The sequence below is a fragment of the Dermacentor albipictus genome, chromosome 1 (assembly GCF_038994185.2).
Source record: "Dermacentor albipictus isolate Rhodes 1998 colony chromosome 1, USDA_Dalb.pri_finalv2, whole genome shotgun sequence".
Lineage (NCBI taxonomy): Eukaryota > Metazoa > Arthropoda > Arachnida > Ixodida > Ixodidae > Dermacentor > Dermacentor albipictus.
This window is the reverse complement of record NC_091821.1, coordinates 370,878,640-370,899,318: the sequence shown is the minus strand read 5'-3', so window position 1 is coordinate 370,899,318 and position 20,679 is coordinate 370,878,640. Positions and strand designations below refer to the sequence as shown.

General features: G+C 45.7%; 1 protein-coding gene and 1 long non-coding RNA gene across 5 annotated transcripts in view; one reads left to right on the top strand and one right to left on the bottom strand.

The window, feature by feature from the left end:
• The window catches only part of LOC135904078 (uncharacterized), a 65,898-nt gene extending 55,722 nt beyond the window's left edge, over window positions 1–10,176 (bottom strand). For both annotated transcript variants that reach the window (XR_010565002.1, XR_010565001.1), the window contains exon 1: window positions 9,961–10,176. This is a non-coding gene — a long non-coding RNA (uncharacterized lncRNA). The remainder of the gene's footprint in view (window positions 1–9,960) is intronic.
• Window positions 10,177–10,690: 514 nt separating this feature from the next.
• LOC135904120 (uncharacterized) overlaps window positions 10,691–20,679 on the top strand; it is a 266,311-nt gene continuing 256,322 nt past the window's right edge. For all 3 annotated transcript variants that reach the window (XM_070536144.1, XM_070536135.1, XM_070536126.1), the window contains exons 1-2: window positions 10,691–10,824; window positions 12,718–12,783. In XM_070536144.1, the coding sequence (XP_070392245.1) occupies window positions 10,783–10,824; window positions 12,718–12,783 (108 nt within the window). In that variant the 5' untranslated portion in view covers window positions 10,691–10,782. The remainder of the gene's footprint in view (window positions 10,825–12,717; window positions 12,784–20,679) is intronic.

The following is a 20,679-nucleotide window of genomic DNA, read 5'->3' as shown; positions in this document are numbered from 1 at the left end:
TGGCACAAGTTAGCGGGAAAACGGTTAGAGACACAGAGAGAAAGATAGACAGACATACCCTAAAAAGTGGGTGAAGTAACGTGTATAAGAATACTAATCGCATTAACAATGAAATGCATCGTCTAGTAATAAAACTATTTTTAAAAATTCACTGCACCCATCTCTCGATGAATGTCGAGGTTAATGCGATTAGCATTGAAGCGAAGTATCGACACGCCGTATTGCCGCAGCAGAGATGTTTTATGCATGAGGCGTGTAGCAGGTTTCCTATCTCGTGCTTTATTCTGGAGGCTTTGAGCCATTTAGGGGCGCAGCAGGAAAGGGCACGAGTGGCGCGTGTTTTAGGCTATATATAGGGTGCCCCACGCAAATTTAGCCAAGGCGTTCAAGAAGAAAAAAAACATCTCAGAAACACTGTGCAAGATACAATTTTAAGGCTGTCACTATTCGGCCGTCATACCTCTAACGACTGAGCACCGTAGATCTAATAACCGTATTTGCACAGTGGTTTTATAAATCCTTTCTCCTTTTCAGTACCTTGGTTAGCTGTGACACACTGTGTGTTCCGGCAAAATATGTGACGCGGGTTCAATTACTCCCGGCACCGGAGAAATCGTTAATAGTATGTTTGTCGTTGAAGAGTTCTATGTTACTAGGGGCAGACGCCAGTAACCCAAGTTGGTCTGACAGTTGGTTTTTAACCCGGTTTCCACAGCTCAGCAGCCGAATGTTCTGCCTGTTAGACCACGTGCTACCCAGACACCCAAGCTGGTGGGAAAATGGTTTGGTAGACAGGCAGATAGACAAAAAGGAAGATAGACACTGCCATGTGCATGAAGTATCCCAAGAATGCTAATCGCATTAAAAGAAGTTCGGCCCTAAAGTCGAACTGAATCTGACACCCACCGTCCTTGGTAACTGGACTTGATTACTCGTAAGGAGAAAATTAGATCAAACTAGCAACAAATTGCACTGGCGCGCATACGCAGTGGCTTGAAGTGTTGCTTGCGACTGCCTGAATATGGGTCACTTGGTGTTAGTAAACTTCCTTGAAAGTCAACACTTCGGGTCCGCTTTTGCAACCGGCCCGTCCCACATCTATATATATATCTATAAAAACATGCGCTGGTGCTTTCAAGCATGCTGCCTCACCAGCTTAAAATGTAATTACATTTACGGATTTTAGGTGCCAAAACAACAATGTCATTACGAGGCACATCACAGTGAGGGATCGCAGATGAATTTCGACCTCTGGGGTTATTTAGCGTGCACCTAAATCTAAGTACAAAGGAATTTTGGCACTCCGCCCCCCCCCCCTTCATCGCAATACTGGCGCCACGTGCGTGCCGTGCCTCACCAGCTATAGCGCGGCTCTATACACTATTGCAGTACCAACCATATAACGACGCTTCTCGCGCGAAACAAACAAAAAGACCTTGCCATAACTCCGATTGCTAAATCTAATCATTCCGCTATTGTAGAGGCAATCGTGTTGCGGCAGCAGCAGTCGTCTGTATACGCACGCTTCCAACGCAAATGAACCGTTCATGCTGAAATACAAAAACAGGATCGATATCGTAAAGTCGTGCCTCTTTCCTTATACGCTAACATCTCTGATGACACATACGCTTAGCGTCACTTGTGAATCGAAGCAGACGAGACGCTACACTTTTACATTACGTCATGGATTCTGGCCGGCGCACAGACCCTCGAAGCGAAGTCAGTGTGCGCGACACAGCGTTCGACCACGCCAAGGAGAGGCTAAATTGGGCGAGCAAGCTAGCGGTTTCAGCCGGAACTCTATACAGTTCCTCCGCCAATGATTTCATACCCAGAATGCCTGGAACCAGGTTAAGTGATCGGTAAATATAAACAATACGTAAACGATACGTAAACGATACGTAAATGATCCGATAAGAAAAGGAGATACAAGCGCTGTAGATTCTTTCATTTCTAAAATCTTGCGAACCGCAATAAATGTGGCATTTAAATTGTCGCAGTGAAGTCCAGGAATAGGTAGTTGGTAAACGTACTAAAATAAGCTTCTTAAGTGCAAGTGGGATAGTTCAACCAAGGTCGATCAAATGGGTTCCGAAGCGGTCCAGTACCGATTGTCCCCGATATCAGCAAAACAGTTTTTTTTTTTATTTAACACAAGACAGCTCCATTTCATTCAACATAAACAAAATTCCTAACCAACGTTATATACGTGTGACGAGGAAAGAAAAGACAAGTCTCTTTTACTTTGCCATTAACAATAAATACTTATTTTGCGGCTCCCGTAAAAAAGTGGGTCGTTCACGCAATACAATAGCAATACAATAGCAATACAATAGCAATACAATGCAGCTCTCGAAGTGTGCAGAAATGCGCGTTCGGAAAGTTCACCTGGTACTAACGCCCCCCTCAGAAGTTCAGTTGTTTTGCCACAAAAGCCCTTCTGCGTTTCTTGAAGGACACTAGATTGTATAAACGCTTATGACAGTGGAGATTCCTTTGCGACTGACTGTGAATGACTGACTGTTGTTTTTTCTTTTATTTCATTATCTGTTCTTCCCTTTTCCCCCTCCCGAAGCGTAGGGTAGCCAACCGGGCACGTCCTTGTTTAACCTCCTTACCATTCCCTCTTCGTTTCTCTCTCTCTACCTTTGGAGGTTTCAGCGAAAGCGAAAGCACAATTATATATACGTTAGTGTTCTCTTTCATTTACGTAACCATTTTCTCGTAAAAGCTAGGAGCAAAAGAGCTGACTCAGCCCAGCACTTCACGACGGCAACGGCGAACATACAACGACATGCTACAGGCGGAGCTCTGCGAAATCGCGCGAGGAACAATAAAAGGAATCCATAAGGAGAAACACGCTTCAATTTCGCGGTAATAAGCACATCACTATAAGCGCAAATGAAAGTCACAGTCGCCCTCATTAAATAACTTTGCGTTGGAAACACTGCATCGTTATAGTGACGTCACGGGTTTCAAAGTACTTTTTCGTATTTGGAGAATTGCGGACCTCTAAAAGTTCTTGAAGTTCGCTAAGTAGAATTCGGCTGTTCCAGAATGGAATGTAGTACAGCTCCAACAATGAACAGTTATCTAGGCTTGAGCAATCGCCATCAAAATCAATGACGTCACGGCGAGCTGGGGGCGAGAACTCCAACGCGAGGTCGCCAGTTGCCTTTCGTTTCATAGCTTACCAAGCCTCTTTTCGGAGGTGAAGGGCTGCATTGTTATTTTGGAGATCCTTGCATAGAGCAAGGATCTCCGTTTCCGGTCCGCGGTGGTTTTAAGAACGGCTCGCGAACGTTGTCCACCCTGTGATGTCTGGAGCGAAGGTGAGCCGTTCCTTTTCTTTTTCTTCGTTTGTTTGTTTTGTAAAGGGAGTTTATTCGCGCCGTAGAGAAGCAGCGACAAATGCATCACCAGCAGGTCGGGCGCAGCCAGAAAGCGAACTGGGTACGAGCCACGCGATGGAAACGGGGCTTTTAAGCGTGTCGATCTTCTTCCTCACAATCACTTCCGGAATTGAAGAGTAGCCATCCTGGCGACCTAGGAAGACGTGAGCGGATCGTAATACGGCTTGAGCCGGTCAATGGGTCTCTCGCCGCGACGACGGAGGTTGGGAGATGTCGATACTGGTTCGACCACGTAATTAATTCGTTATGGTTGTGCAATCATGCGGTAGGGCCCTGGGCATTTCGGGAAGAGCTTGGATGAAAAGCCAGGAGCACCAACAGGCGGGACCCAAAGCCACACGAGTGAGTCTATGGGGAAGTGGTAAGGGGGTGGGTTGAAGTCATGCATGACGCTCTTTTTGGTGACACTGTTGAGCAGACGTCAAAGAACGGTCCAGTTGTCAGCATTTCTCGGCTTGCTGAGTGACCGTAGAAACAGGTGAGCTGTCAGCAGGGTCCAGCCGGTATGGGACAACCGTATCAATGGTGCTGGAGGGATAGCGGCCGTAAAGCAGAAAGAATGGCGAGGATCCGGTAGTGGCTTGAGAGGCTGTCTTATGTGCGTACGCTAAAAAAAATTCGTCACTTTACGGAGGATTTCTGACGGTATACGGATGAATTGCAGGTAGAAATGCGGAAAGCTTGTCGTATATGAAAAATACGGCACAAGAGGCACGTACCTCCTGACCTCCTAAATGACGACAAGAGCGGTGCACGTGCCCGATGGCTCAACGTACAGAGCGTTGACAGTGCGAAGGGACGGTCCACAAAGCGGCGTCGTCACTTTTCCTATTCTGCGGCAAATACGGGCATCTATCGCTGAAAGTGCAGCGTTGTGGACAAGTGCTAGCGTCAATATTCCTTCTAATGCGACTTCGATAACGTTTTTCGGGGAAGTGTGAGGCTTTATACATTTCGCTGACACCGCAGTTCTCGCATCAGGAAATGCAATTTTTAGTTTTCCTGGCGCAGAGGGCTCCGCCAACGGTGCGTGGGCGAAAGGGAACGGCGGCGAGGAGAAAGTGATGGCGCCGCTTCCAAAACCACCTTAAAATATTGTTTTTTTTATATGGGGTTTTACCTGCCAAATCTATAGAGATCTTAGAGATCTATAGAGATCTATACAGTACCAGTGGCACTCAGGACGATAATGGAACAGAAAATAGTCTAGAGGAATTCGAAATCCCACAGGTAACGCCGGAAGAAGTAAAGAAAGCCTTGGGAGATATGCAAAGGGGGAAGGCAGCTGGGGAGGATCAGGTAACAGCAGATTTGTTGAAGGATGGTGGGCAGATTGTTCTAGAGAAACTGGCCACCCTGTATACGCAATGCCTCATAACGTCGAGCGTACCGGAATCTTGGAAAAACGCTAACATAATCCTAATCCATAAGAAAGGGGACGCCAAAGACCTGAAAAATTATAGACCGATCAGCTTACTGTCCGTTGCCTACAAACTATTTACTAAGGTAATCGCAAATAGAATCAGGAACACCTTAGACTTCTGTCAAGCAAAGGACCAGGCAGGATTCCGTAAAGGCTACTCAACAATAGATCATATTCACACTATCAATCAGGTGATAGAGAAATGTGCGGAATATAATCAACCCTTATATATAGCTTTCATTGATTACGAGAAAGCATTTGATTCTGTCGAAACCTCAGCAGTCATGGAGGCATTACGGAATCAGGGTGTAGACGAGCCGTATGTAAAAATACTGAAAGATATCTATAGCGGCTCCACAGCCACCGTAGTCCTCCATAAAGAAAGCAACAAAATCCCAATAAAGAAAGGCGTCAGGCAGGGCGATACGATCTCTCCAATGCTATTCACAGCGTGTTTACAGGAGGTATTCAGAGACCTGGATTGGGAAGAAATGGGGATAAGAGTAAATGGAGAATACCTTAGTAACTTGCGATTCGCTGATGATATTGCCTTGCTTAGTAACTCAGGGGACCAACTGCAATGCATGCTCACTGACCTGGAGAGGCAAAGCAGAAGAGTGGGTCTAAAAATTAATCTGCAGAAAACTAAAGTAATGTTTAACAGTCTGGGAAGAGAACAGCAGTTTACGATAGGTAGTGAGGCACTGGAATTGGTAAGGGAATACATCTACTTAGGGCAGATAGTGACTGCGGATCCGGATCATGAGACTGAAATAATCAGAAGAATAAGAATGGGCTGGGGTGCGTTTGGCAGACATTCTCAGATCATGAACAGCAGATTGCCATTATCCCTCAAGAGGAAAGTTCATAACAGCTGTGTCTTACCAGTACTCACGTACGGGGCAGAAACCTGGAGGCTTACGAAAAGGGTTCTACTTAAATTGAGGACGACGCAACGAGCTATGGAAAGAAGAATGATAGGTGTAACGTTAAGGGATAAGAAAAGAGCAGATTGGGTGAGGGAACAAACGCGAGTTAATGACATCTTAGTTGAAATCAAGAAAAAGAAATGGGCATGGGCAGGACATGTAATGAGGAGGGAAGATAACCGATGGTCATTAAGGGTTACGGACTGGATTCCAAGGGAAGGGAAGCGTAGCAGGGGACGGCAGAAAGTTAGGTGGGCGGATGAGATTAAGAAGTTTGCAGGGACGGCATGGCCACAATTAGTACATGACCGGGGTTGTTGGAGAAATATGGGAGAGGCCTTTGCCCTGCAGTGGGCGTAACCAGGCTGATGATGATGATGATGATGACCTGCCAAAACCACTTTCTGATTATGAGGCACGCCGTAGTGGAGGGCTCCGGAAATTTCGACCACCTGGGGTTCTTTAACGTGCACCTAAATCTAAGTACACGGGTGTTTTCGCATTTCGCCCCCATGGAAATGCGGCCGCCGTGGCCGACCTTAAAATATTGTATTTAGCTGCTTGGGGCAGATAGAATGGCTGGCAACAAGAAAAGAACACTGCGCCATACTGGTTGAAATGTGAAGAAAGTTGTATGTCACCACCCTTGTAGAAGATTACTTTAAATAAGTATACTCGTAGAGATCTTGTGGTGCGAGCGAAATTCTAGTGCTAAAATAGCTATTTCGCTTCTTTGCTGGACGTTATGCAAGGCGTTCAACACAACTAAAGATAAAAACTTATTAGAAGAAAACACGTTAATTGACATTATTATTCTATGCCCAGCACCGTTAGTTACGTGTATACTTAGTTACTTGCACAAATATTCTTGTTCTTTCTTGCCCGGCCCTCCACACTGCCACTAGGCGCCAATCTAGTCCTCTGGACAAAAGGTTTGATGGCCCCTGGTGCAGGTAGTTTACTGGAGCAGACGAAATTATTTTTGTTTTAAATGTGCCACTAAGGAAGGAACGCTTCGTAGGTTTGATATTCCACACATTCAGATTTCTTTTTATGGACCATAACCATTGGTGCGAGCACGTAATGTTCTTCATCCCGCCACTAACATCCGCTCGCAGAACTAGGCACATAGGGCTCGTTCGTACTCAACTGTTTTGCCACTAGCTTTACCAAAGGCAGATGTATTACCAAAGACATAGTTCACAAAAAGCATGAACCACCGTCTAGTACCCGATCACCGGGTGGGTGGTTATAATGTCCGAGGCTAAATTGAACGACTTCTAATTCTCTTTTAAAAAAGTGATAGGTTGCAACTAATAAAGTTGCAAGCAAGACAGATAAATACGGTGGACACTGATAACCTTTTTGTCATCGCGCATTAGCCCTCGATGCGTAAAGCTACTGCGTTGATCAAGCCTTCGCAAAGCCAGCATGCATGGCCATTCAACTCATTGTAGCCTCACACACATCTCGTGGTTGGCGCATAAAGATAGGAACAAATTCGTTTATGTCGCTTGGCACAACGGTAGCCTCGCTGGCTGTAACATTATGACCGAATGCTACCAATGAATGTGGCGGCACGTTTTGTATTGCATTGGGTGGTAGGTTCCAAATTTTCACATAGCCCAAACTACATCGTGGCGCAGCAGTGGCGTATTTGGGTAAAAAAAAAGAACGTTTGGAGTAGTATGGAGCAACAAATTCCAGTCGGCCTAGACAGGCGCAATTGGCGCAGCATTCCCGCCACTCCTATCATATGTGTTTCATTGTTGTTCGATGTGTTCAGTCAGAAATAGCGAGCCGAGACAACCAGACAACCAGGGAAGGGGGGGGGGGGGGGGGGGGGCATTGGAAAACTCACAAGCACAAATGAACGCGCATGCGCAATGCTATGTTTCGACAACCCGCAATTGCCTTCTCGGAGGGCGCAAATGCTGTTTTGCATATGCACCCTGAGCTTGGCAGGTCCTGAAGAACTCGTAGATGAAAGAATATTTTCTCCACGCCTGCAGCTAGTAGATGGAAGCTGAACTTGCGTTTTCGCTTTCCGGCTTTTCAGCTGAGACACGGACATAAAAACTGACGACCTTCCGCCACGGTCGCCTATCGCATTCTATACCGCTCCGTGGGTACGCTCCTTTCACGGTCCCTTTTATTCTTGCTAATTTTGGGTTTTTAATTTGTCGCAAAATTCGAGAACACGCTAAGATAATAAAGGAGGACAACTACTAAAAAACTGTAAAGCGTTAAAATTGCCTCATTATTCAGTTAACTCTACAGCTAGCAACTACTGAGAGATGTTGAAAGCAGCTGTTGCCCAAGAAATGTGCAAATATTTGCAGAACTCAGAGAATTAGCTACCCTCGGTCACGACGCACCTTATGGCTGAGTATATATGCCGTCATTCGCTCTAGATCCGCAGACGGGCTGATCTAGTTAAACAAGTTGATACACGACAGTGTCGACGTCGAACGCCCGTAAGGGTTTTTCGGGTAACTTGAACAACTGCTGCCAGTCACTGATAACGAGTGTGTCAGCTATCCTCCGGTAGACCTGAAAGATTGAAAAGTTAAAGAAGTTGATTTGCATATGTGCCTCTATAATAAATGTCTCTCGAAAATTATATCTACTGCTCACTTCTCGCTCAGTGCAGAAAATCTAAACCTTTATAGCTAAATGAACGGTGGTCATCTTTGTAATCGGGGTTGCAGGAAAGCCGAGTCCGTCCAATAAGTAAGTATCTAGAGAGCACAGGCACGGTGAACAAAGCTTCGTTGCTAATTTGGGATACAAAAGGGATTAACATCCCTCTTATTTGCTTGGGAGATGGAGACCGCTTGCCTACGCTGGAAAACATGCCCGTACTTAAAGCGCGAGATAATGAGGACTGATTCGGGACTCAGCAGAACTCTTAGCGAAGGCTCAGACGAGTCTTACTCAAAACGACAAAGATTCAAAGCTTACTATGTCAAAGCGGAGGCCAGAGTCGCTTCGTCGAATGAAGTAAGTAGTTGTGTACTGTAAGTGCTGATAACACTCTTCTCAGCTCTTTATCTGTTATGTTTACTTGGATTCGTGTTGTTTTTTCCCTCTAAAATCAGGTAAGATCAAAAGCTGACGGAATTTAGGTATAACTGGCACGGGTGTACGAAGCTTTCTGAGGCAGGCTGCAAGCGCGTCATTTCTGCGTGGTTATTCCAGGTGCATAATTTACATAAATTAATGCAGCCATATCAACTGCTGCGTGGATGCGGGCGACTTATACCTTGCACGGAGAACAAATATGTCCATAAGTCACTGCAAAAAACAAGAAAAAAGGAAAAGAAAGACGGCGCGCCAGAGTACTTTAGACAGAATCGTTTCCTTGCAAGGGTAGAGGTCCATTAAAGTGTTAAAAACAATTTAAGGCTGTACTTTCCACGCAGCCTGCACACGCTATCCTTCGTAACATACGGAGAAAACGATAAACCACGTCGATCACTTAAGACCGCAAGCGTTCTTTTTGCACTTGCGAACGAACCTTCCCACTTAAAGTAGAGCAGCAGTCCCACAATGTAGGTACGCTATCACTTGGGCATAAAAATTACAGAACTTCGTCGAACCAATAATTCTTCTTTGTCAACGGAATACTACTGACCTCGCTGTGTCTTGACTATTATGTCATGCAGGAATGGCAGCAACGAAAGACTAGGGCAACTTCTAGACCACAAGATACAAACGGACCTAAATCTAGCAGGACAATTTCCCACTACCATGGACATGCCATGCTAAATAGTTACGCCACTTCTCATCAATGCACCGAAGGTGAGCAGCATCGCGCTCGATTACTGCTTGGTGGAGAAACCACAACCGCGCCGAGTACTGACCGCGCTTTGCTACCATGTCCCATGTGTCTTCCTCGGGCGTTACAGTTACAGCGTCTGTAGCGGTTCCATCGCCCTGTACTCGGACAAAGATGGGCGCCGCATTAGCGGCGCCCATCTTTGTCTCGGGCAAGTCATATTTCACACCGCCCCCTCCCTCGATAAAGAAGGATCCCGACGACGTACTGAGTCACTAGCTCATTGCGGAACCTACACCTGGTGACAACTTTCTGTGAAAGCGCAGCGAAAGCTATGGAGCCAAGCAGATGTTTTTGTTCAACTGTGCATCTGCATGTCGTCAGCGAATGTAAGCAACTGGAAGCTATACGTACCTTATAAAACAAACGACGCATCGAGGTGCGCATGGGCACGCCACATCAAGCTTGGTCGGTGGAAGGAGCCGGCAGATCTGTGTATCGCGAGGATGCACCTAAAACCGTACTGCGTAGATTATTGCGTAGATCAACTGAGCATCTGTAGCAATATACCTTCAGCAGACGGAGCAGCACGGGCACTCGCCCACAATATACGGGGCGCGCGAGCGCGGGGCGAAACGGCCCTCCTCTTCTAGCGACGCACCCCTGGTGTCGAGACCAACGCCTGCGCGCATGCGCGTCCCTTTGAGACAGCAAGCGCGCATGTTTCCGCACTTCCTTCTTGCGCGCCGGCACGCGCCGGCGATATCCGAATGTAGCCGCGAGATGCACCTCTTGCGATTGGCGCTGTGGAGGCTTCGACGGGCAAAACTTCGTTTATACAACGGAAATCAAGAGTTCGTTTTCGTCTTGCCTGTCTCATTCTACAGAGCGCGTTTCCTGTCACGCTATTCTGCGGGAGAGCGCTCCTTTCATAAAAAGAAAGAAACAAAGAAGACTGGCCACGAAAAGGTGCAGCGCAGAAAAAAAAAATGACTTGTTGCGTCAGCGCTCGTGACTCGACAAAAAGCGGCCGCAGCAGCGCGCACGAGCTAACGCTTCACATAGTTTTGCGCCAATCGCAAGAGGGGCAACTCGTGGCTACAAGACGCGCTCGGCTTGCATCTGTAATGGCTCAAAGCGATAACGCTAGCACCTTTTGCGGTCAATAGTGAAAAAATCACCCGGAATGGCTCCTTCGCATGGTATCTGCTTCACAACGAGCAAACCATCGAGACCATGGTGGATAACCAGCGTCGTCCATCCGGCCAGCACTCGTATGTATGTACACTTATTCTTTGCAGCTTCCTGGTTTTCAGTCGAGTAGCTTTCTCTTTCGCCCGTTTTCGTGGTAGTCGGCGGTGGTTGAATTTCGACCGCTGATACAAAGGCATCAAAGCAAAGAACACGGGATCTCGCGCAATCGAGTTCCGAGGCGCGTTCGACGTCGAACGCCAAGTGCTATAGCTTTTTGAGACGGACGTGCTGTCGCGCGAGAGCCATCGAAATGCTGGGGTGGACCTCTCGGGAAGGACAGGTGACTACGTATCCCACCGCCCACTCCCCTTGTGGCGGATGCGTGAGTGGAGGCTGACAGTCGCCTTCCACGCCGGAGCATCGCGCCACTGCAGGCAATTCACATATGGGCGAATCGGCTATATGTATAGTCACCTATAAATATTTTTCATTGACGTCATCGTGGCCGTCATCTTAGTGTACTAGCTCTCCGAGAACGTAAGGTTTATTACAATTACTAAAGGGAACTCTGGCACTGCAATCGTTCAGCCACCCTAGGAATGATGAAATAGTACATGGATTTGCCTAATCCTCGTGCTTGGGGCTTCAGCAGTTCTTGTGGCTTTGTCTATTATGCTTTATCTGGGCCTAAATCGGGCTACATTTCACAGCAAGTTATTTCTTTTAATGCAGAAGGTAACAAAACTCCGCTAGCATGTATAATCGCTGCTAATTACAATGGTTCCTCTTGTCCATGGCGTAATGATTTCAATGTCGGACTTCTGTGCTAGAAGTCCGGTGTTCGAGTCCTACCATGGGACAGTTATGCTAATGCTTATTGAATTATTTATAACACAATACTCTCCTAAAACTGATCCCCTTGCAAAGTCACGTAGCCATCTAAAGCAAGGACCAAGTTTAAGCAAATCCATGTACTACCCATCATTCCCATGCTGACTGAGCCGCCCTGCATGCAGCTCCCGTAGTCACTTATCGCGATAGTTCCCTCTAGTAATTGTATGAAACCCTATGGCCAAGAAGCTGCGTAAACGAGAAACGTGACATCACGATAGCACCAAAGACTCGTCTTGCACCAAGCGACTAGACGACAATAGGGATAATTCGCTGAGAATGTTCATTATATAAAAAAAGATAAAACGCTGTACGCGCAATGATAAGGTTCACTGACGTCATGGTGAGTGCCATGTTTGGACACAAGCACTACGAGAAGCTGCGTACGTGACGTCGCATGAAAGCTTTATATGCTACCTCTACATATGTGCTGGTTGACGCCTCTGTTCTTTACAGAACAGTGCACTGAAACAATAAACGCTGCCTAAACATCATTACTGTAACAAATACAGGGTGTTTTTTTAGACAACACATTCTGATCTGAACAGTCCATAAGCAAGGCGGACAGACTTTGCCACTAAAAACGTCAGCTTTAGAGGACTAATTAACAATTATTTATTGTTTAACTGTTTTATTAGTGCCTTAGGGCCACTTGACTAAATGGCGAACTTGAAGGCAGTCACATTTCAATGCACCCTCATTTTTTAAAGTCTTGAAAGCCGCCCCTAATTTGAGAGATGCATATATCGAGTGATAGCGTGCTTGGCTGTTTCTCTCGACGAATAAAAAGAGGAAATCAGCCCTGCAATGAAATTGATGAGCGGAAAGAGAAGTCTGCGCGCCCTAAAGTTGGCTGCCATACCTGGCGTAAAAAGCGAAAGATGTATAAATTTCGGAATGCAGTCGAACCAAAAGGGCGAAAGAATGAGGTGATCAGGTTCGGTGACTGCTATATCATCAAAGTGCTTTGTCCGCCAAAAGAAAAACAAGCTTTATTATGTGTTTTTTCTTGATATTTTTTCTTGCGGCAAATTCCATCCGCTGCATTATTCAAATTCAAAGCGACCTCTTTTCTTCTTTCCCCAGGAAGCTGTTCAGTGCGGATTTGGCCCCCAATGTGATCACCCCTACAATCGCTCCAACCAGCCAAAGGTGGGAGTGATCCTTTGACCATGTTGAAATCCGTAATAGTGTGCGTAAGCTATCCGCTTCATACACGCATAGCGTAGGCCTTTGAAGAAAAATCCCGCAAGCATACGACGCAGCGCCGTCGCAAAGGTGCGCCGGCAAGCGCGAACAAGGTGGTGTCGCTATCTCTCTTTCTGCGTTTGTAGTCGCTTAAAGAGCACGTTTCGTTCGGCGGCAGCGAAAAGCGTGTTTGTGGCAGGACAAACAGAGCGTGTTTTCATACCACGGTATGCACAATGCAGAACAGATGTTCCACTGCGTGTAATTCATTGTATGTATTACGACATCCAAGCGTTGGCTCTTTAGAACCACTGTCGCAGAAGCGTGTAAAAAGTTCACGCTGCCGTTCTGCTAAAGCTCGTCCGCACGCGTTCTTGGCAGCCCAGCATTCATCCCATATTCCTCCTACTCCTTATCGCTGGAGTTTCGTTTGGAAAGAAATGTATTATGCAACACAGTATCGTTGCTATGCCTAATCACCGCGACGCGGTTGTGTCTCGTGAATATCAAAGTGCACAGAATAATCGTACTGTTCTTACCACTCACAGGTCATGCTCTCAACGACATGTAGATCCGCGAAACGCGGTCTATTTGCATAACAAGTGGGCGTGAACAGTGAATTATAAGGCAAAATTATACCAAGAACAAAACTCGTCTCTCTCTCTCTATATAAATATGTATATATATATATATATATATTCGACAAAGAAGAGGATGCACGTTATGGTTTATGGAATATCCTTTTACTGACGTTTCGCCTCGGAGGACCAGCCTTCGTCTGAGTGAATACTAGCGTTACAGCTTGGGCACTCTGATACAGTCGAAAGAGTGCCAGTTGTGCGTAGGTACTTTGACAGCGTAAGGTGGGGGAAAGGTTTTGCGTGAAAGCGATGATTATGAAATAGGATTCCAAACGTGGTTTCTGCTTGAACAATGAATTGTAGGTGGCAGGTACCACCAAACTCCAGCAGATAAATGGCGTTTGACGTGTCACAGTTTGTTTCCTTTGAAGCGGAGCGCGCATATATATATATATATATATATATATATATATATATATATATATATATATATATATATATATATATATATATATATATATATATATATATATATATATATATGCAGGCTGTCCCACATAACGAGCCAAAGTGTTAAATATGAAAGGCACACCGGACGCGAGTTGAACCAAATGCTTAATATTGGCACTGGCCTAGAGTTATACTGGCTATTTTTTATTTTCCCCTTAACTAACGGATTAGTTATGTCTAATTAATGAACTTTTTAAGTATTGGCTGCGGATCCCAAGTGTGATACGGAAAGTTGTACAGCACTTCGAGAAACCTCTGAATAAATTGTTTCCAACACGATACATCTAACGTGGTCATTTCTTCCGCCTTCCAAAGAAAGCCCGCGAAATAGGACGAAATACCACGTGACGAGGCGCTATTATTATTAAGTTATCCACACATATATTACTTCACGACAAGAAATTCGGCCATAATGATTTCCTCCTCTCATTTTCCCTAAATTTGATGTCGATGGCGTTCACAGCTCTCCCAGGACGGTGGGCTAAATTTAGCGTCATCGGTAAAGCGCAAAGCTTTCAGAATCGCTTGCATACCTTATGTACTTCTAAGACTGTAATTAGTCGAAGACACATTAAACTGCGCCTACACATTACCCAGAACCTGCCCCGATTCTTAACCAAATACAAGCAAGTTGCGTTGTTTATTTCGCCGAGGACACCGAATAAAGCTACTACCAACATCTTATGACACCACAATATAGAAAAAGAACACGAGATTATACTAATTATTTGCAAAGCTTATATTTAGGCCACATCATTACACTTAACCCCATTGCAACCAAATATAGACTTGTAACGTGCAATTCTATCGGGAGCACAATCTTCCCTTCATTAAATAACGCGCGCTCCAATCGGTTCGCTCATGCGATGTGCACTTATGCCCGCTTAATATAGTCTCCCACCTATACCTAGCTATGAACGACCCATCACAAACTGGCGCCATATTTTATTGATTTTACGAACGCTTTCAACGAGGTAGCTAATAACCATTTATTAGTGAAACTTTGCTATGTTAATAAAAGTAGGACTATGAATTGCATAACTAACTTTTTAGCTAACCTGTACCAATTAGTAAGTGCTAATTAATTTTCTTCGCCGACGAGCAGTAGTAAAATCTGGGATGCCGCAGGGCTCTGTATAGGGACTGCTTTTATTCCTGCTATGCATCAACGGCATTAGCAATAATATTGCATCTTCAGTTAGACTACTTGCAGATGACTGCGTAATTTGTAGACGCATAAGTAATCCTTCTGACACTGGCACATTGCAGTTTACCCTCGCGAAAATTGCCGGGTGGTGTAAGCACAGGTAAATGGAATTAAATGTGTAAAAAACTGGCTGTGGCTTAGCTAAGGTTAAGCCCAGGATGCGAAGCATACTAGCCTTTATTTTAACGCGACAGCATTAAGGAGCTCGTGTCGCAGAAAAACCGGTGTCGTCGGCGTCGGCTAAGGCGTGCGGCGCTTGCTCAGGCGCACATTTCGTTGTCGCGCCGAACGCTGCGTTGCTCGACGCTAACCGCGTCCGATGCGGGGCGCGTAGTCGCTGCACCGTAGCAAAGCCACCTAGAAACAGTCTCTGTAGCACGCCGCAACCTTCGCTTCTCATTCCAACGATCAGCTCTGTCTCCAGGAGGCATCTTACCTCGTGAGTGTCTAGCAGAGGCAAGCGCAGCTGCTTATATACCGCCGCGACGCCGCGAGCGACGGCGCGAGTTGGAGCCCCGTTTCTCCTCTGTCGTGACGTCACGGTGTCACGTGGTCAGCCTTGAAGGCGACGCCGCGAGCGACGGCGCGAGTTGGAGCCATTGGTTGGAGCACCGTTTCTCCTCTGTCGTGACGTCACGGTGTCACGTGGTATTGAAGGCGACACCGCCGCGCTTGAGGAGCTGGGTTGAGCTTTAGTAATATGCTTCGCATAAAAAAACTGATACTATAGCTTTCACTAGAGCTACAAACCCGAAGCCTTCCCATTATTCGAGGAACGGTATTGTTCTTGTTTTTTGGAAATAGGTTCACAATAAAACACTCGGGAATTCATTTATCTTCAGACGTTTCATGGAATCAACACATCGATGCGATTACAAGCAGCCCGTGATAAACTGTTGGCTACATCAGGCATAACTTATGCTCGGTAAACAATTGCAATAATTGATTGACCTATACGACACTGGTTCATTCAGAAATGGAGTACACGTCTTTTATTTGGAACCCGCATCAGTCGTACCTTGTCGTCAAGCTCGAACCAGTTCAAAACAAAGCAGCCCGCTTCATTACTCTAAATCTCTAACTCTCTAGATCTGCCCTCATTAGAAAACCAAAGACCGATACGACTTCTTTGCCATTTTCACAAGCTTTATCCCTGCAGGTCATCTTTCAGTGCATGCGACATCAAGCCAGCCCATCGTTTCTTCCCGCGCCTGGACCTCACTATAAAGTGCACCAAGTTATCGTGCGCACTAACTTCTTCAGCCACTTGCCTCTCTTTCTGAATTATATCACTGGAACATGTTTCCAAATAAAATCGTATCCGCTCTGAGTCATGACGAATTCCTAGCAAAACTAAAGCACTATTTGATCGTACACACGTAGATCCTCTTGCTCATCCGTACAAGACGTCAGTGTGTTCTCTTGCGCCATTTTTGTATTCACGTTTTTAATTCGCCATATTTTGATGTTCCTAGCGCACATGACTTAGTTTTAGGTTAGCAACGAGTTCCTTGTACTGCTTCAAATTTCTCTAAGTGTGTTAATTTTTTATTGCAACATGCCGTATCTGCGCGAATGTGTATTTATTTTAACAAGCTTTTGCCATTTGAATTATGCATTCTCAGCAAGCGTGCTTTTTTGCGACACTCATTGTTATGGCCATATGGGTCTTCAAGGTATTGGAGGTGTCACTGTATTTCTTTTTTTTTTTTTGCTTTATCTGTTTGAATGCATTGTCTGATTGCATGGATTTGCATGGTTTCGAATGCGTGAACTGTAACTATCATTGATTTATTGGAACACCTCTATGTAACGCCGGTATTTGGCATTAGAATATTTGAATAAAAAAAGTAATGTTCAAAAACAAAAAAAAAGAAGTGACATATAGGGTGGAAGTCTCCTGCAAGAGGTTTCACTTGATAAAAAATTTACGGATGCCGGCAGTAATGCTGGTGGCCAAAAATCATTTGAGCAAAAGTGGCGTGATCAATATACGCCCAACGAAGAATCGAACCGAAGACATCGAAGGTAAAGAGGGAGTCAGCATGCTGACTGATAAGCTTCCATGGCGGCGACGCGCAGTACATGCAGCGGTGTGGCCTTGAGCAAACGACAGGCTGGCAGCGATATAGAGCAATTATTAGCTGTCGCATACTGTGCATTTTCGATTAATCGACCTCAAAGCACCAGTACCGGTACACGAGCCCGGAATACGGGCTAACCTTTACACTGACCCAATAGATCTTTCTAGAACGGTGTCCCCGAGTCGTTATTAGTACCGAACGCTGAATTTCTGCACAATAATCAGCGCTCACTGCAAACGCCAGAGGTGTTATTCTGCGCCTGGCGCAGAAGGTGTTGAAAGCAAGATGTTATTAGAAAAGCTCTGTGGAAAGGGTAAAAATGCTGTGAACATACACGTCGTGGAGATAGCTTTCCCACATTTAGGACGTCCGCTCAGAAATGCCAAGAAGTATTCATATAGACAGTCTGACCCTGTAGCACAGGCGCAAACACCTCCCGTATTCCACGTCGACTGAAAGCGTCCTTTGCCCTGAACCATTGCCACCCTCAAACATCGCTTTTTAGATAGGACAGGACGGGAGGCACAAGCGGTCACTTACCGGGGTTCATTTTTAGGCCTTGATTACATAACTCATTTCTTACAGTGATCTTCTTGCAGTGTTACAGTGATCCCGTGCGCATTAAACGGTGCCTGAAGGCTAAGCATGCATACATTTCCCACATTTGCTCTATTCAAATCACGTCTACAGCTATTGTATTTTCCCCAAAGTGTACGTGGCACTGGTGGTCACTAAATTAATAGACGAAGAATTGTTAAGAGCATGTACGCAACAAGAATGGCATTCTCACCAGCAACCAGAAACTTAAGAAGATTTTTCCCGACCCTCCCAGAGTAGCCTACAGACGCAACACTAATTTTAAAGATGTTCTTGTGCACGCCAAACTACAGAAAAAGAAGAAGTTGGGAACCAATCCCTGTGGTCGCCCCAGGTGCTCTACATGCAAACACATTCAATCCACTACTACAGTAAAAAGTACAGCGTCGAATTACACACACAAGGTAACTTCGGCTTTTACCTGCACATCAAGCAATGTAGTCTACTGTCTAGAATGCGCCGCTTGTAGCAAACAATACATAGGTGAGACCGGACAACAAATCAATACAAGACTCAATGGTTACCGCGCGGACACAAAACACAATTTACCCAAAGCAGTAGCCAGCCACTTTAATGAACATGGACATGTGTTTGACAAAGCAAGGCTCTATATACTACAAACAAATTTCCGTTCCCCTCGCGAAAGGAAGTACACGGAATCATACCTCATACACAAGTTTAATTGCCTACACCCGACAGGAATTAATTTGGCACGCGGCAACTTAGAATCTTTAAAAGCTGTAACTTAAATCTGAAACTCTCATATCATCAACCAATACACAAAACACATTAGGCCACCAGCCAACTTTAATTCTTAACCTCACCTACTCTTTCATTTCGGAGGAAAAAGGGAAGGGAAAGGGAGAGGGGGAGAAGGGAAAAAAAATTTCCTGCCTACTACTCAATTTAATGTACTCTTTCAGGATTTTACGTCTACACCAAGTGTACGATCCCCTTCTTCCATGTACACTTGCCCGCGCCCGCTTCTGCACGCGTCACCCTCCTGTTTGCTATACCGATTTCGCCCCCCCCCCTTCCCCCTGCCCCCTTTTTTAGTCTTTTTTTTTTGAAACCCCCTCGACAACACATTCCGAAGTCAATATGCCTTTTTCGGCGCCTCAACCCGGAGTATCGCCTTCTGGATGCCGCCGTAACGACACCTACGTTAAGCGCGTGGGGCAGTGCCCCTTGAAAGACCATGCCGCTGCCTTTCAGTCACCCCACACATTGCACCGCAGACTCCTCGCCGCCACCTTAACTATTTCAAAATTACTCGACCTATTGCTTGACCGGCCGTTCTAATGCCTCAAAAACATGCCGCCAACGACTCCCCTGAATACCTCCTAACCTTTCACATCCCCAACACGCTCCCAAGCCCCCGTATTTCTTAAAAGATTTCATTTTTCTCTTTCTTTTTCTTTCACCCCCCCCCCCTTTGTTGTGTCTTGGTACGGCCCTGGCTCCCCCCTGCTTTTTTTTTCCTTTTTTCCTCCCTTTTTTCTGCTTCTATTTCTTTTTCCTCCCCGCGTGTCCACTCTCACGCTCTTGTCCCTTCGTCTTGAGAATGAGGCTCACAGACGTCGGACGACAACGCCTGTTCCCTCTTGTAATCTCTCTCTTTAAAACCAGCCGCCAGCGACAACACCCGCACGTGACGTCACTGCACTAACCCTTTAAAACTAACACGCCGAGGATGACGAGGCCGCCTTTGACGAAGATAGGTCCACCTATCGAAACGTTGGCCAGCCTGTCTGAGGCACTTCAACCCTGTTTTAAAAAAGTTTATACCACAGCACGGAGTGAAGGTAGTCACGGAAGATTTTGTAAAAGCAACACAAGTGGTGAGGAAAAGTTTCAGTTTTTATCATACAGGCTCGAAATGTTCTGAGCCACATCACCAAAATGCTAATATTCCGAGCAGTAGTCAGTAATCTGCAAACATTCGCCCGTGGCTGTCTCTTTAGCATTATGGGAAAACAAGAAAGTGCAGAATTAAACAATTTGGGCACAGCACTAGGGATGTACAGAAGTGTACACTATACCAGCTTTTATTGCCGAACATATGTCTGCTCATGAAATCCCGCATGAGTATAAAAGTGAACCAAGATTTAATCAGGTCTGCTCGTTCGTTGTTAATTAATCAACGCAAGAAGATTCGACTAAGTCACCGGCATGTGACCGTACTGAAACTAAGTTATCCAACAAAGCAAGAAAGCTTTAATAATCTAGCAATCGCCAAGCTTATTTACGAGCAAAGTTTGAATGTTCAACGGGGCTCCAAAATGAATCCGTGCGATATAGTACTGGTTTGTGTGCTTTGCATACTGAATCGACACATTTTCCTTTAACAGGTTGCTTTTCTTTTCTTCGCCTTCCTTTTCTGCCGGGGACAATGCACAGTGGCCTGAATGGAACGGTTGCGCTGAGCGCGGCGACGAATCGGTATTCAAAACAGTGAAAACATTTCAACGCAGCAGCTCGAAGTCAGACACAAAACGAGTTTCCGTGCGTCCGAACCGATCCTGGAGTTGGCGCACTGTGTTTCAACATCCTTATGCGCTTTCAAAGACTGCCATGTGCCAGTCGCTAATAATAAAATGTTTTTAATTACATCAGTGCATGGAGGGTAGTCCCGACGATAGATAGCGGTTTATGAATAGCGCGGTAACTGTGGGCTTCCGATTAGTTTTTTGATCACCTGTGGCTCTTCAACGTGTTCCCAAATCACGGTACACGTATGCGTTCTACTGCTACAGCATATGAAGGAGGAGGAGGAGGAGGAGGAGGAGGAGGAGGAGGAGGAGGAGGAGGAGGAGGAGGAGGATATTGCTTGCTACAGGTGAACCCAGCCTTGTAAAGGTTGCCGGCAATTGCTCCACCT